This window comes from Ictidomys tridecemlineatus, chromosome 2 (genome assembly GCF_052094955.1).
Source record: "Ictidomys tridecemlineatus isolate mIctTri1 chromosome 2, mIctTri1.hap1, whole genome shotgun sequence".
Lineage (NCBI taxonomy): Eukaryota > Metazoa > Chordata > Mammalia > Rodentia > Sciuridae > Ictidomys > Ictidomys tridecemlineatus.
In genome coordinates, this window is record NC_135478.1 from 105,085,077 (window position 1) to 105,100,710 (window position 15,634).

The 15,634-nt window shown below is 46.2% G+C and overlaps 1 protein-coding gene, 1 long non-coding RNA gene and 1 other non-coding gene across 6 annotated transcripts in view; 2 read left to right on the forward strand and 1 right to left on the reverse strand.

Moving 5' to 3' along the window:
• Nucleotides 1-9,374: 9,374 nt before the first annotated feature.
• On the reverse strand, nucleotides 9,375-12,186 carry LOC144375285 (uncharacterized). Its single transcript, XR_013434914.1, has 2 exons — nucleotides 11,937-12,186; nucleotides 9,375-10,423 (listed from the first exon to the last, which is right to left on the reverse strand). It is a non-coding gene; the product is annotated as an uncharacterized LOC144375285 (long non-coding RNA).
• On the forward strand, nucleotides 9,973-10,045 carry Trnav-uac (transfer RNA valine (anticodon UAC)). Its single transcript has one exon. It is a non-coding gene; the product is annotated as a tRNA-Val (tRNA).
• Glt1d1 (glycosyltransferase 1 domain containing 1) overlaps nucleotides 11,205-15,634 on the forward strand; it is a 68,125-nt gene continuing 63,695 nt past the window's right edge. For 2 of the 4 annotated variants that reach the window (XM_078039376.1, XM_078039378.1), the window contains exon 1: nucleotides 11,206-11,442. In XM_078039376.1, coding sequence (XP_077895502.1) covers nucleotides 11,375-11,442 — 68 coding nt within the window. In that variant the 5' untranslated portion in view covers nucleotides 11,206-11,374. Of the gene's footprint in view, nucleotides 11,443-15,634 lie in introns of all 4 variants that reach the window. The other 2 variants (XM_078039379.1, XM_078039380.1) reach the window with 2 other exon arrangements.

The following is a 15,634-nucleotide window of genomic DNA, read 5'->3' on the forward strand; positions in this document are numbered from 1 at the left end:
AGTTATTAGTTATTTTAGTTATTTTAATGTCAAACATATAGACTGATGCCAGGTGCTGGCACACAGCAGGCAATGCCTATCTGAGCCTTTTTTTTTTTTTTTTTTTTTGTGGTGGTGGGGATTGAACCCAAGGCCTTAATGCATGCAAGGCAAGCACTCTGCCAACTCAGTTAAATCCTCAGCGCCCAGAACTGAGCCTTTTCCAACTGTTAGCACTAATTTGTTTTTCAGTAGTCAGCTCAAATGTCACTTACCCAATTCTCCAGACTACATCAACTGTCCCTTTTTTATGTCATTTGTGCTCCCTGTACTTTTTTTTACTAACTCAAGAGTATTTATTTATTTTATGAAACTACTTAGGTCTGTTTTTGAAACTGGGTGGATTGGGATCTTGGTGATTTTGTTCCCTGTCATATTCCTGGAGTTTGTAGCACCTGCCAATAATAAATGTGTTTGGAGTTAACTGAATGAATGATAATTTGTTGAATTGCAAAAGATGAGTGAACACCTTATGCTCACATTAGTACCCAAGCCCGCTAATGATGAAAGCAAAACCCTCAAGATTTCTCTCCAGGGTCACATATTTAGTAGGTAAAGGAACTCTGGCTTAAGGAAAAGGCTTATTTTTAACCAATTCTTAGTCCCAGTACTTCTTCCAAGTTCCAACTAGTAGATGGACAGAATCTTTGAGGATTTGTTCTCAGTCTGATAGTCCTTACATGCTCAAACAAGGTTGAGAACTGAATTAATGTTAAACATGGAATAAAAGTGAAGTAATCTGATTTAATTATTTCCCAGTTAAAGATGTACATTTTGGATGGTAGCAGATAACCTGGTTGGGTTATTCATTCGAGAAATATAACACTAAGAAAAAAATGGTGGCGGGGCTGGGGATGTGGCTCAGGTGGTAGCGCGCTCGCCTGGCATGCGTGCGGCCCAGGTTCGATCCTCAGCACCATATACAAAGATGTTGTGTCCGCCGAAAACTAAGAAATAAATATTTAAAAAATTCTCTCTCTCTTAAAAAAAAAAAAAGAAAAAAATGGTGGGGAGCAGTCTCCAGGTTCAGTGTATACTGAGGCATTGTGAGCAGTGTTCTGAGGTCCTATAGTTGATACCTTGAGGTTGCAAAACAAATCCAGCATGTAAAAATATTTTGTTTTGATTGCAATGTTTGGGGTGAGGAGTGAACAAAGAAGACATACTGCAAGATCCTGTTTATTTATTTATTTTTGGTACCAGGGAATGAACCCAGGGGCACATAGTCACTGTGCTACATCCCTAGCCCTTTATTTAAAAAAAATGTATATTTTATTTAGAGACAGATTCTCACTAAGTTGCTTAGGGCTTTACAATACTGCTGAGTCTGATTGTGAACTTGGGATCCTCCTACCTCAGCCTCCCCATCTGCCACCATGCCCAGCTTCAAGATCCCGTTTATATGAAATGTGTGGAGCAGGCAAATATATAGAGATGAAATGCAGATTAGTGCTATGGTTGGCACATTGGTGGGCGGTAAGATTGGGGAGTGATTTATAAAGAGCATGGTGGGTTTTTTTAGGGTGATGAAAATGTGGTGATGGTAGCACAACTTTGACTAAGAGCCATTGAGTTGTGTCCTTTAAGTGGACAAATTGTGTGATACATGAATCTTGTCTCAATGAAGCTGTTACCAAAGAAAGTGAACTAAAAGTTAATGGAGAGGTTTCACATATAAATTTGGATATTCTGTTGCCCTTATGGGTTAAAACGGGAATTGAAGCAACACTGGGGCTTGTGGTTACCTGTTACTCTAGTGCCCCCACCCTGACCCCTGGGAACTATGTCTCATGGCATTCAAGTCTGCAGATGGTCCCCCTAGGTCACAGTGCCACATGGCTAAACCTGTGATCTGCTTTGACCAAGAGAATGCCACAGAAGAGTCTTAGACAGGTAGGAGACTAAGCCTTGAGGAGGTCTGGCAGGCTCCGCTCTTGGGCCTTGTGCCCTGAGCCACTGTGTTAGAGGTCAGTTGGCTTGCTCCAGAGGTCTCACATTGAGGGAGATCCACAGCAACTGGGAGGAGGTCTTTGTCCCAGCATCCCAGCTAACTGCCAGGTGTATGCAGCCATATGGGTAGCTCCCAGGAAGCCTCAACCCAGAGTGCAGAACTATGAACAAGACGATTATCATTTAACCACCACAGTTTGGGAGCTTGTGTTACATTGCAACAGAAGACAGAATGTACCTGCCTTCTCGTTTGACCACAGTCCATTGGCACCAGGTCTCAGCCACTGTGAGGAATTATTTTCCATATCTGCACAGTCCAATGAAGTAGCCACTAGCCACACATGGCTGGCTACCTAAACTTAAATCAGTTGAAATTAAATTAAATGAAAAAGTATCTTCCTCGGTCACACTGGCCATGCTTCACTGTATGGGTACATGTGACTAATGGTGACCACAGTGGCCAACATAGCAGCTGTTGCATAATGGGTGTGACTGGTTACTTACTACTTATCAACACCCACTTTCTTCCTCCAGAAAGAATCCAGATTCCATTCAGGTATTTATTCTAACCTCCTCACTACCCCTTCACACCAGCTAGTCCTGTAACTCAGAAGAAACTCACCTTTGCCCATGGTCTGACTGGTCAGTAGCAGTGCTCAGCCCTGTGCCTTTACCATGACTGGTTCAGAACCCAGGCTCTGACCACTCAGGACAAGGCACTTCCTTGCTTGCGTTGTGGCCTGTCATTGGACACATGTTATACCTGGTTGGACTGTGACAAGAATTACTGCTCCGTTACAGCAAGGGATGCTGCTTCCAGGGTGGAGGTGAACTAGAAGGCTTGTGACCCTAATAGCTCTTGGCAGGTTTTGGACAACTGTCTGTGCAATAAGCCGGGAAGGATGAAACCAACTCAGTGGACAGCACTGTGAAGAATCTGGGAATAGCTGGATAATAAGAGATAATAAACGTACGTTGTTTCAGCCACTGTGTTGGGGTTTTTTCTTCTTTGTAGCCAAAAGCCACCTACCAAGATTCTGTCCTAAAATGGGAAAAATAAGAGGACGAGAGAGGGCAATCTTTTTGTCACACATGCCTGGTGCAGTTCATGGAATTTTCTACCTGGTCCTTGTAAGCACTGACTTTGCGACTCATGTCCTTGGCCCCTGGGATCGGATCACTGAAGACTTCACCCTTTGTTGGGTATACTTGCAATATACTTGCAGTATATTGGAGAGAATCGTGTGGGTGCCTTGCAACTAAAATAATCAAATAAGCGACCTACAGCAGGCAGCATTGTCTTGAAAGCATGCTGTGGTAGGTGGCTGCTCATCTCCAGGACCTGCAAAGTACACTGAAATTGGAAATGCACTGCTGGCTCTAGAATGCATAGCCTTTCATTTTTCTGATGGCAACTGTTTTGTTCCTGATGCTTGTCTTTTGCAGATCTCAGAAGGATGCTCTTTGCTGTGACGAATTCAGGAACCCATTAAGGTTTGCCTAACTCTGACTTTTTCATGACATCTGTGCTTGTTGCTTCACATTCCGGTTGATTGCACATCCCTAGCTGCTGGTCAGTTGCATCCCCTGATTCACAGTTTCTCCTTCCTCAAAGCTCTGATTCCTGAGCAGCCATCAGGGATCCTGTACCACCCATCCGCTGAACTCCTACCCAGAAGTCATGTCTGAGGGCTCAACCGCAGCCCAGCACTTCTGCCTGCTTGGATTTCCCAGTTGCTGGGGAGCAGCGCAGACAGGTCTAGCTCATCTTCCCCAATCAGGATGACACACAGTCATGGGCCACGTAGAAGCAGAAAAATGCCAGAGTGAAGTAAGTCAAGAAACCAAGCAGTAGAGGGGAGCCGGTCTCACATCTTGGGCCCAGTCAGGGCCACGTGAAGCTGTGTGTGTTGATTTAGCGCTCAGGATGCCTTGGGCTTGCTTGTACAGAGGATATGAGACTGTCTGTTCAAGGAGATGGATTCTGATTGACATTTTGTGTGTGGGGTGCACTAATTTTGGGCCTGTGAGTAGAAACGTCTACTTCTTGGGTACTTTTTCTCCTGAGTTTTAAAAACCCACAAGACATCAGCACATATCAGGCATTCACCAATGCGGGGGCAGTGGTAGAAGGGAGAGCAAGAGTAAGTGAAAGAAAAGGAACTCGTGCTTCTATTGCAAGGAGGCAACCCGTTAACAAGTGTGCACCACACCTGCCCACCCCAGCTAACTTCCGCTTTTAAACTTCTCAGTCACCTTAGTCTATATTGTAATCATAAAACAGATCAAGCTGTAAACACACTCATTCTGTGGGTTTGGCCTACAGGAGCGATCAGGGTGATGGATACAGTGGACAAGGCTGGAGCAAGAGCTTGGGATAACTCAGCCCACGATGATAAAGAGGTTTCAGATCCCTGGGGAAAGAACGAATTGTTTAGTAAATTCTGTTGGAAAAAGTAACTGAATGTATAGGATAAGTAGGCTTCATAATTTATTCCAACATAATTCCAAATGGATTAAATACTAAAAGGAAGAAACCAAAAACAAGCATTAGGAGAAAAGGTTGGCAAATGTAAAATCTTAGGAAGGAAAAGGCTTTTTAAAGCCTAACACTAATGTTAGAAGCCATAAGGAAAAGTTAATAGATTTGACTACTCAAAGACTAACATTTATGTATATAAAAAATCAGTGCAGGACTGGGATTGTGCTCAGAGGCAGGGTACTCACCTAGCATGTGTGAGGCACTGGATTCGCTCATCAGCACCATATAAAAATAAAATAAAGGTATTGTGTCCACCTACAACTAAAAAAATAAATGTTTAAAAAAATCAATGCAGGGGCTGAGATTGTGGCTCAGTGGTAGAGTGTTTGCCTGGCATATGTGAGGCCCTGGGTTCAATTCTCAGCACCACATACAAATAAATAAATAAAGGTCCATCAATGACTAAAAACATATTTTTAAAAAAATCAATGCAGTTAACGGCAAATAAACTGAAAAACTACTTGAAGTGTACATGACAGAGTTAATGTCCTGATTTCTTAAGAAACTTGTAAGCATCCAGTAAATAAAATTGGCATCATGAATGGCCAGGCCCTTCAAAGGAAAGCTGCCTTGGGTCCTATCAGCATCGTCCCTCTCTGGGGACCGCACCTTGGCTTTCCTTGGTTCATCAAGGCTGCCTGTGGTGAAAGTGGGCCTGGCTATACCCCCATATCCAGAAGAGTGCGTGTGACCCAAGCCTGTCCAACCAGCACTAAGCCATCTGTTGAACTGAAGGGATTAGTTCACAGATGGGTTCATGACACAGGCTAGTCAGAGCTAACCAGGGCTTACTCTGTAATGAGAATGAAGAGATTCTGCTTTCTTCTGGGACTGAAGATTTTAACAACATCTGCCTGGAGTTGCCTGGGACCATCTTGTAAAACTCAAGAATTAAGCAACCCAAAAGAATCTGGTAGAAATGAAAGAAAGACTTTTGTTTCAAAATGACAACATGTGGGTCTTTGTTCTGGTCATAGCTGAAAGATAATTCAATTATAAGCCCATACATTTTCCTTTTAGTTAAGCAAATGTGACTTTCTGTGATTTGTAATTGAAAACATCCAGGTACATACACATTCATGCACACACAGCAGATAAGGATACAGATGCCCTTCAAGGAACCAAATCAAAATATAACAGTAATCTAAACATGTGAAAAGAGGAGACATGTTTTGTCACTGACTTGAAAGTAATCAGTGTTGGCAATGTTTTGGAAAGCAGGTGAGTTCATAAAGGGCCACTGGAAAGATAAAGTGGTACAACTTTATGTGGGGTGCAATTTGTCATTTGTACCAAAACCATAATTGCCCACATTTTAAATGTGCAATTCCACATCAGGAATTGAAGAATGTATGCACTTAGCTGTAAAATACTCATTGCAGTGTTGATGAAAATAGCCCAAAGCTTGAAAAGGGCAAAGATGTCCAATAAGAAGGCATTGGTGAATTATGGTGCAGGCAGACATTGGGATACTATGCAATGATTCAGATCATACTGTAGATTCAGGACAAGGAGTTAGAAATGTGTTCATGATGTACTGCAATGATAGTTTTTCATTGCTGTGTCACTTACTACCACTTCAATGTTTAAAACAGCATCCATCTGTTAGTTCAAAGATCTGCAGGTCAGAAGTCTGAGTGTTGGCACAACCAACTCCTCTGCCCCAGCCTCACACAACTGAAGTCCAGTTGATGGCCAGGTAGACACTTCTGGAGTTCAGGGCCCTCTGTCCCCAGTGCTTGTGGTGGTGGCAGCATGTAATCCCTTGAGATATGGCTGGACTGCCCATTTCCCTGCTACCATCAGCTGGGGGCCTGGTCCCAGCCCAACTAAAGTCCACCAATGTTCCTCACCACATTGCCCCATCCTGGTCAGAGTTGGCAACAGAGACTCCCTCTCACACTTCAGTCATTCTGTTATCAGAAAATGTTCAGTCTCTTTAAAAGGATGCTTATTAGGTGAGACCCAGCCTGCACTATCTTCCTATTCTAAGGTCAACTAACTTGGAAATCAAATTACATCTTCAAACTCTCTTCACCTCTGCTGCCTCTTCCCAAAAGCCCCTGGACTGGCACTTGATTGAATAACTCAGAGAAGTTGTGTGCACACCAGGAGATGGCAACTCTTGGGCCATGTTAGAACTTGCCTGCCATAATTAGGAAGTAACAAAGAGCAAATTACCAGGAAAAGTGTAAAGTGTTCCTATTTTTGTAACAACAATGACAAAAAAAAAACTGAACAAAAGTAAGTTACTATCCTGCAGGCAGGTTCAGGAGCAGCAGAGGTGGTGAAACATTTTGGTTGTCTCAGAAAAGAGAATTCCTTCATTCCCAAGAGCTGTGAACCTGAGAGCAAGGTGGAGGCTGATAAGACTCTAGCACAGCCTCCCCATAGATGGCATTACTCTAGCAACCAGGCATCCTGCACCTTTTCACAGAAACTTTCCCAGGCACCAAGTATGTCACAGCCATGAAGTCATCAGGTGCTGAGGGCCATTGCCAAGTAGGAATGACGCATCGATATTTCCTTGCCAGCGTACCCCATGTTTAATGGACTTGCCTTGGACATTGCATGTGTCTTTGAGAAAGGTGACCCTGCTCAAGGACCAGGGTGGATCCAGGATTAGGGTGTATCCTGCAGGTTTTAGGAAGTATCTGGGTTTAAGACAATTTGGGTTTAGGGCGTTCCCGGTTTAAGACAAATTTAGGGTGTTCCTGGTTTAAGATAATCCGGGTTTAAAGAGGTTGCAGGTTGAAGGTTATTCCTGCTGGGAGTAGGGCGTGCCTGCCGCCTGAGTTCAGCTGAGTTCTCGTGGATAGAAAGATTTGGGACTTGAATTGGCGTTCCCGAGAATGTGTTTGTGTAGAGGCCGGTGTGAGTTCGGAAATAAAGAATTGCTGTTTGAATCTACAAAGCTGTGAGTGGCTCGTGATTCAGTGCCAAGCCAAGACATTGGCAATCAGAGACCCCATCTCAGACACTGGACTCCCATTCACTGTCACCACTCTCCATAACAATCCTGTATCCATGTAGCAGAGTCATAGAAACATAATGAAGAGTCCACTACCTTGGGGATATCTCAGGTGTGCCAGATACTGAAGCTCACAGGTGAAGTGCTAAGAGCTGCAGAATCTGCAGCTGAGGACTGGGGGCATTCTCTGAAGAGCAGGGACTGAGCTTAGAGAGCTGTTAGGCATGTGGTCACAACCCAATGATTAGAATGTCATTGTGACTATATATATAAAAAGCCTGGAAAATGTGAAGTATTAATACTGTATCTCAGGGCAGTGGGATTTTGTGTAATTTTTTTTACCATTTTTTTCCTGCTTACCTGTATTTAGCCTACTTAATACAAATAAACTAAAATGTCAAAAGATTAAAGAAGGACCTCTACCTCCACAGGTTGTTACTGGGCTCAGGTCAGATGAACCTCTGTCTTCCCCACAGTAAGCCTCTGGCAAGCACTGGACACAGGTCCTCTGATCTAGCCACAGCTCTAACCTGATTGGTACAGGAATCCTGGCAGCCCTGCCACATGTGGCCAGGCCTGCTTGTGGCAGCTGGAAGGGAGGGGAGTCTTTGGGAGAAGTATCTCTGGCTGAAAAATCTAGAGGCTGTCTGCCCAGTCTTCAGCAGTGTGGGGATGAAAGCCCTGATTTCACTCCCGTGCTCGTGGAAGAGCCACTCATTCCTCATGAACTTCATGTTCAGGGAGCAAAACCAGCAGGAAGGAGTTTCTCTCAGACTAACACTTTTTTTTTTTTTTTCATTTGATCACTTCGGAAATCTGTCAATGGAAGTAAGGAAAAGGAAACTAACCAGGGCTGTCCCTGTCCTTTCCTTCTCTCTCATTTTCCCTCCATGTCTCTCATTTTCCCTGTGAAAAAATTCACAGGGAAAAGTTTACAAATCAAGGTTCCCGAGAAAAGCCTAAGCAACAAGAAATGTTTATCCCACAGTTAATAATTTACACTAAGACCCCTGTTGTAAAGCTACAACCTGTGCAACAGACCCTCCTTTGCCTTACACAGGAATTGATGATGAGAATGGGAAACACATAGTAAATATTGATGGCAAATGGGTTGAGGTGCAGAGTCTGCCCTTTAAAGATTATAAAGATATAATTGGTGTACTTTGACCAAGGATCAAAGAAACTCTTCAAGAAGGCAGTTAAAGAGGATATATATATGGAAATTACCTTGGAAATTAAAAATTAATGTAAAATTAGTAGATATATTTTAGAGGCACTTTAGAGTAATAGGCTTTCACTATTTTAAGTGTGTTTTGCTGGAACTTTAGAACTAAGAAAGCTTACCAATAATTATAGATATGCTTTAATGTTAAAGGTTAATGAAATAATTATAGATATGCTTTAAATTTAAAAGTTAATAGGTCAGGAGTCATGTGGTCTAGTTTCGTAGTCTAGCACCTAGTGGTTGAGGTAAAAATATAAAAGGTTAATCGTGATTGGCAAGGGTTACAGGAAAAAATTTTAAACTATTTATTCAATATCTTAGGTAATCAATATATTTCATAAAAGATTTTAACTCTTGAAAATTATGTAAATCAAAGAAGTTTCCGGCTTTGCGGCTATCCATTAACCACTTCAAAAAATAACTGCAAAAAAAGGTATAAAAATAAAGGCCCCTCTAGGGGCAGCAGATTTCTTTTGAAGGCTGCTTGTAACTTGCAACCTGTCTCTTCTTTTGCCCACTCCACTCATCCTTCAGGACCCCCGTATCCCTGCTAGGGCTGGACCCCAGCATTCAGTACTACAGGGAGGAACAATGGGGCACAGACAAAACCTTTTGTAGGTACGAACACAGGAGCGCCTTGCTTCTCATTACTGTGAAGAGGGGAAAGATGTCAATTGTTGATTTCTATCACAGAGCTATTTCTAAAGCCAGCAGACCCACAGTGCTCTCCCTTGAAAATGCTATCATTTTTATACAGGGTAGATAATAAAGTTCCATTTTCCCTGGTGCTAGGAACTAGAAAAATAGTCAAGTAAATGCTATGATCAGAGAGAAAACAGATTTTGCTTTACATGTATTTTAAGACCCTTACATTGAAAGCATCTGGGGAAGCTTCATAAGAGGTACCAACAACCTTTTCTGTTCCACTGACCCTCCCCCAGTAGTGATTTCTACCTACTCCACAGCAACACACTTGCCTTTGTACATTTTCTATTACCTATATGGGAGAATCATACAAGACTTCATGAAAATGAACTAATTAACTATGATATTGTTTTTAGGTTTTCTCATCTTACAAATGAGTAAACTGAAGCAATGAAGGTTAAGTAATGTACCCTAAAAGGCATTTCAGAATCTCTCCCCCAATGAATCAGGGGTAGGTGGAAAAATTGCATGTAAGTTTCAGTCTAGCAAACCCTCTTCTAGAATTTTCTAGCACTGACTCCCATTAAGAATCAGGAATGAGGGGATATTGCTCAGTTGGTAGAGTGCTTGCCTTACATGCACAAGGACCTGGGTTCAATCCCCAGCATCACCACCCCCTCAAAAAAAGAATCAGGAATGATTCCTCACAGGATAAAACCTCCCAACAGCCCATGACCCATGATTAATCTGAATTAAGCAAGCCTTTACTGAATGGGCTGGCCATGCCTGATGTTGCCCTGGGCACGCAGAGCTCACAGAGTGACTTAGTTTTCAGGGAGGTCATAACTCAGTTGAGGGCAAAGGGCTCTTATAAAGCAGGACTAAGAGGATGAAGCTTAGCCAGGGAATGTTGAGAAGGTCCCAGATGAGGTGATTGGGGACCTCATAAATGCAGACATCTCCCAGATGGGGCTTTGTGGTGGGCTGAATGGCGGTAGACATCCTCATCCCAGAAGCCTATGAGTAGGGCTGCTCTCATCCATTTGTGCTGCTGTAACAAAATACCATGGACTGAGTAATTTATACATAACAGAAATTTATTCCTCACAGCTCTAGTGGCAGGAAAGCTCAAGACCTAGGAGGCAGCAGATTTGGTGAAGGATGATGCAACTTTCCTACTGGTTGTGGAGGAGCCTGGGTAATGAGCACCCTGTTTTCACAAGATAGGAGGGGGAAGGGTGAAACGACTGCCCTTCCAGACCTTTCCAAAGGACCTATTCCATCCGCCAGGGCAGGGTCCCTCTGGCCTCACCACTCCTAAAGGCCCTGTCCCTTCTAGGCACTAAAGTCAGGCAGGTTGTGGAAACCGAGGCTCAGATCCCTTTCCACATCTGTGGGCCTGGCCCTGTGGAGAGAGCTGCAACCACTCCTGCGCCTGGGTGAGCCCACTCATGGTCACTGATCTTCTCCTCGGGAGGCGACGAAGACCACCAGTGGTCCTGATCTCCGTGAGACTGGACCTGCCCTCAACTCTGCCTGAAATCCTCTTATCTGGCTCTCCTTCCCTACCAGGGGACCGCTTCCTGCCCCAGGGCCGCCACCTGCTCGCTCATCCTTCCTCTACAGCCTCCTCCTCACGGACTCCTACCCTTTGCCCCACGCTGTCCCCTCGGGGTCCCGCGCACCACTCCCCGCGGACCCTGCCCCTCCCTTATCCGCTGACATCTCCCCTCCCTTCCAGTCCCCGCAGACCCTTCTCCTTCTCTCCCCTCCCCTCCCCACAGTCCCCTCCCTCCCCCTCCCCATAGTCCCCTCCCCTCCCCTCCCCACAGTCCCCTCCCCTCCCCTCTCCCTGGTCCCCTCCCCGATCGCGTCCCCTCTGGGTGCCGGAGCCAGCGGGCGCGGACTAGGCCTGGGGAGCTTCCGGCGGGAGCCACCGAGCGCCGCCTCCGGGCCCGCGGTGGCTGCAGAACAGGTCTATGGCCAGGGCGGCGGCGGCAGCATGCGGCTGCTGTTCCTGGCGGTGCTGCGACCGCACACCGGCAACGCGGTGACGGCCGAGCGTGTCAGGTAGGTGCGGGCCGCGCCGGGCCTGAGCATCCTCTGTCCCAACGGCAGCGCGCCCAGCTTGGCGCAGGTGGACCGCGCGGCGGTGGGACCCCGCGCAAGGTGTGAGGCTGCTCGCGGCCACGCGCGGCGTGCTGGCGGCCGGCGGCAGCTGGTGGGTTGCATGGCCCAGCTCCTCCTAGCTGTGTTGCGAGCCATTGGGCCGGGGATGCAGCGCAGGGTCCGGAGAGATGCCGTGCGGGTGCGGTGCCTGTGAATGGTGGCTCAGAGCGGGACTCCCTGCTGAGGGAGCTCTGGGCACAACCAGGGGGACCAGGCGGCTCTGGTGGGCCAGATTCCGGGCAGAGGGTTTAGCACTAGCGAAGACTCTGCCCCTGTCTCAGGTCTGATTCCAAAGAGTCCTGGCTCCCCCCTCTGCATGGCTGCCCCAGATTCCCTCCTGCACCCTCTATCCCCATCTTCCTCATGCTCTGTCTGGTTATCTTCTTAATACTCACCTTTTCTGCAGCTATCTTGCTGTGTATTTTACCTCTTTGTTTTCTGGTCACTGGATCGCAAGCTCGGAGCCAAGAGGACAGGGAGGGGCGTTTTCATGGATACCTCTGGCCTAGTCCTGCGCTGGGCTGTCTCAACTGGATGAAGGAACCTCTCAACTGTCTCAACTGGATGGTAGAGGACTGGCTGGGGTTGGACACAGGACCAGTGGAAGGGCACTGTTCTTCCCCTGTCCCTTTGCAGCAAACTGTCTTGGTTCATGAAACTTCCCAATTTACTTCTCCTCTGTGGGTTCCTTTCCTCATCCTCAAAACGAGCAGTTGGGGCTCCATCAACTCTTGTGAGTACCTTTTAGCTAAAAAAAACGTTATAGTTCTCCTAAAGATGAAAGTGGAAAGAACACATGGAAGATGAATCTGGGAAATTTACAATTAAGGATTTTATTGTATGAGTTTATCCTAAACTTAATTCAGGGAAATTCCATTCACTCCTTGGGCTGATCTGGGAGAAAGCCCCCAAGGATCTCTGTTGAATGGAGCACTGGGGAACAGACCCAGGGAAGGAAACAGAAGTAAAGGAAGGACCCCCAGGTGATTGGCGTCATTAAGAAAACAGAACAGGGTAACTTGAAGGCTGGGGGCCACTTTAGATAATGGGGTCCAGGAGGGTCTCTGAGGAGGTTACAGTCAAGCTAAAACCCAGAATGAGGTAAACACTCTGAGACCTGAATGGAGGGTCCCAGGAAGGGGCAACTGCGGGAACATAGACCTGAGATGCCTGGCCAGAACCGTGAAGGCAGGTCACTGAAGGCAGCTGGGGACAAGAACCAGGAATGAGGTCAGAGAGAGAGGCCAGGCCCAGCTGAATCCTGGTGGAGAACAGATGGTGCTTTAGGAATTCAGACAGTGAGTGCCTGTCAATTAACATCTGGCCCTCTGGACACAGAGGGAAAGCTTCCTTCACCCTCGGAAGGTTCCCTAGGATGACTGGACAACAGACAGATAGGAGAGACACATGGATGTGCAAAGAGGCAGAGTGTGACTACCCTCCAGACCAGTGTGATCCGGAGTGTGTACAACCCTTTCCACAGGGGAGGAGGTGAACAGGCCATGGAGAAAATTGTAGTTTTTAAGTGTCTTCAGTGGGCTTGGCAGGACATACAATGACATGGGACAGAGCCATTGGCCCACAGTACAGACAATGGATTGTAATGATTGCCTTTGGAATACTGAATATAGCCCAAATAGAAGACAATGGTGTGTGCAAAAGTGTGTCCAGCATGGTGATAAACTTCAGGCTTTCTGCCTGCAACAAGAGTCTAGTTGATGAAAACTCAAGGAAGGATCAGAAGGAATCCTTTTCCTCCTTGACAGTCTGGGCTTCTAGCTGACAAGATCTCCAGATAAGGCCTCTCTTGGCATCTGCTGCTCTCAGGTTCCTTAATTTAATACAGTCAACATGAGGGCGCCACATTTTGAGGTGACAGTCTCTGCACTCCTTCAACTCCTGTCTAGAATTATAAACCCACATCTTCTAAGGATCTATACTCAAACACACCCAAAAGGCCACTCCTTACTTTTGTTCCAGTTACGAGATAAAGTAGAAAGCTACTGGTCCTCCCTAGAGCCGTCCATTCATTCCTTGATTCTTTCAAATGACAGGTTTGCCATGCCCCTACTTGTTGCCCATCTCGGAGGCCTTGGGGATGTGGAGGCAGACAAGGCAGGCTGCAGCTAACTTTTGTTCAGCCTGCTCCGCAACTAATAAGATTGAAGCCCCAAACACCCAGGTGAATTGTCCATTTCATGCATAGGCTGCACAAAGCATGGGACAGCCATGGAGAGATACAAGTGGACAAAGGCTGTGCTCTCATAGTACCAGACCTAGTGGGGAAGCCAGCAAGGCCTGTCCTCTCAGGTCCCTCTTAGCCTCTGGGCAGCATTCCCTTCCCAGGCACAAGGCAGGACATCCTTCCGGGATGGGGTCTTACAGGCTTCCATCAGATGAGGCAGATGGAAGAATTTTTTTTTATGTTCTTTTTAATTATACGAGGTGATAGAATGCATTTGCCATATTGCACACAGGGAGTACAACTTCCCATCCTTCTGGTTGAACATCATGTGGGATTATCATGGTCGTGAATTCACATATGAACGTAGGAATGGAAGGATTTCTTTATGGCCAGTTCAAGAGAGGGAGATTAATATTTTAGGCTCTATGGCTTTCTTGGAGAAATAAAATTCTAGACTTTTAGGACCTGCTTTGGGGCACAAAAATTCTAGTTTTCATAGTTGCTTTGAGGGGAAAAAGCCGGGAGGAGACAGGAGGACGGAGGTTAGAGAAAGACTGGAGTCTGAAGCTGCTTCTGAGGCTCGCTTCCGAGTGTGGTTTTCTGAGTCTCCGTGTTGGTGGTGCTGAGTCTGATCAGCCTGCTCCAGGCAGGGCCAGGAGATGCAACTGGAAAGGCAGCCAGGACCTCCTTCTCACAGGACCAGAAATAGCAGCCCTGAAAGGGCACGGGAGGTCTGCACGGGAAGGTTACGGTGACTGCAGATGGAGGGTGAGAAGGTGGGGACCCGAGGACACTTTTGGGTTTGGCATATTTAAGAATCAACTTGAACAGGGCTCAGGATTGAATGTGGGGAGTGAAGGGCAGATGCTGGGAGCAAGTAGGGGCACTCCTGGGTGCCCAGGCTCTCAGCAGGAAGCTCAGGCCTCCACTGCCTAGCCACTGTTTAGAAGATGTAGGTGACAGAGATGAAAATTGCATTCTGGGTAAAAAGTCTGGGATTGAAAACAGATCAATGTTGTAAGGTCTCCTCTCTCTATGTACTCTTTGGGGTGAGCTAGCTGTGTGCAGGCTGTCTGAGCTACTGTTAGGTTACAGCCGATGGCTGGGTGTCAGCACTGTAGATGCATTGGATTGGCACCTACTCTGCAGAGGGGTCTCCTAAGCCCTGTGAATTAGGAACCCACATCTGAAGAGCAAAGCATCTCAGGAATAATTAGGGGAATCAAAGATATGGGTTCTTCTGGGAAGATGATGTGGGCCTTGAACAGGAAGTCAGGGACACACTTCTGCAGAACAGCCGTTGGGGTGACAGACAGCTGTAGTGGCTTTTTTCCCACTGTATGTAGACATATCCTGTGACCCATCTAGAAGGCAGGCCCAGGCTTCCAAGTGTGATTTGACACTGCTGGCCTGGCAGTCACCTGCACCCACATATTAGGCTGTAACCATTTGCAGTTGGATTTGGGCTAAGAATCACATTCATTGTTTGGCACACTTGGTGGCCAGGTTGTAGGGGGACATATGGGTCCCACCTATAACTGACTGAGGCTGTCAGTAACTGCCAGAGGAGCCTGACACTCTCCCATGGAGCTGGGTGAATTCATCTAGAACAGCTCCTAACCTCAAAGTTAAAAATAAAAGAAGAACAAAGTTAAAAGTTAAAATTTACTCTGGTTTGTTAAAAAATAAAGTAGAACCCTGGAGAAGAAAGAATGGCACAGGTAATGGGTGTAAAAACACGTTCACACCGTGGCTTGGGCTTTGTTGGGTTGGTGATGGGTGAATCCATAGTCCCCAAGGCTGCCTCTTGTCCTGCTAGAGTATTTCTTCCCAAGGCCTTTGTTCCTGTGTGGCTCCCAAATGCAAAGTCCTTGGCCATATTATGATCTGAACGAGTTCATGCTTTGA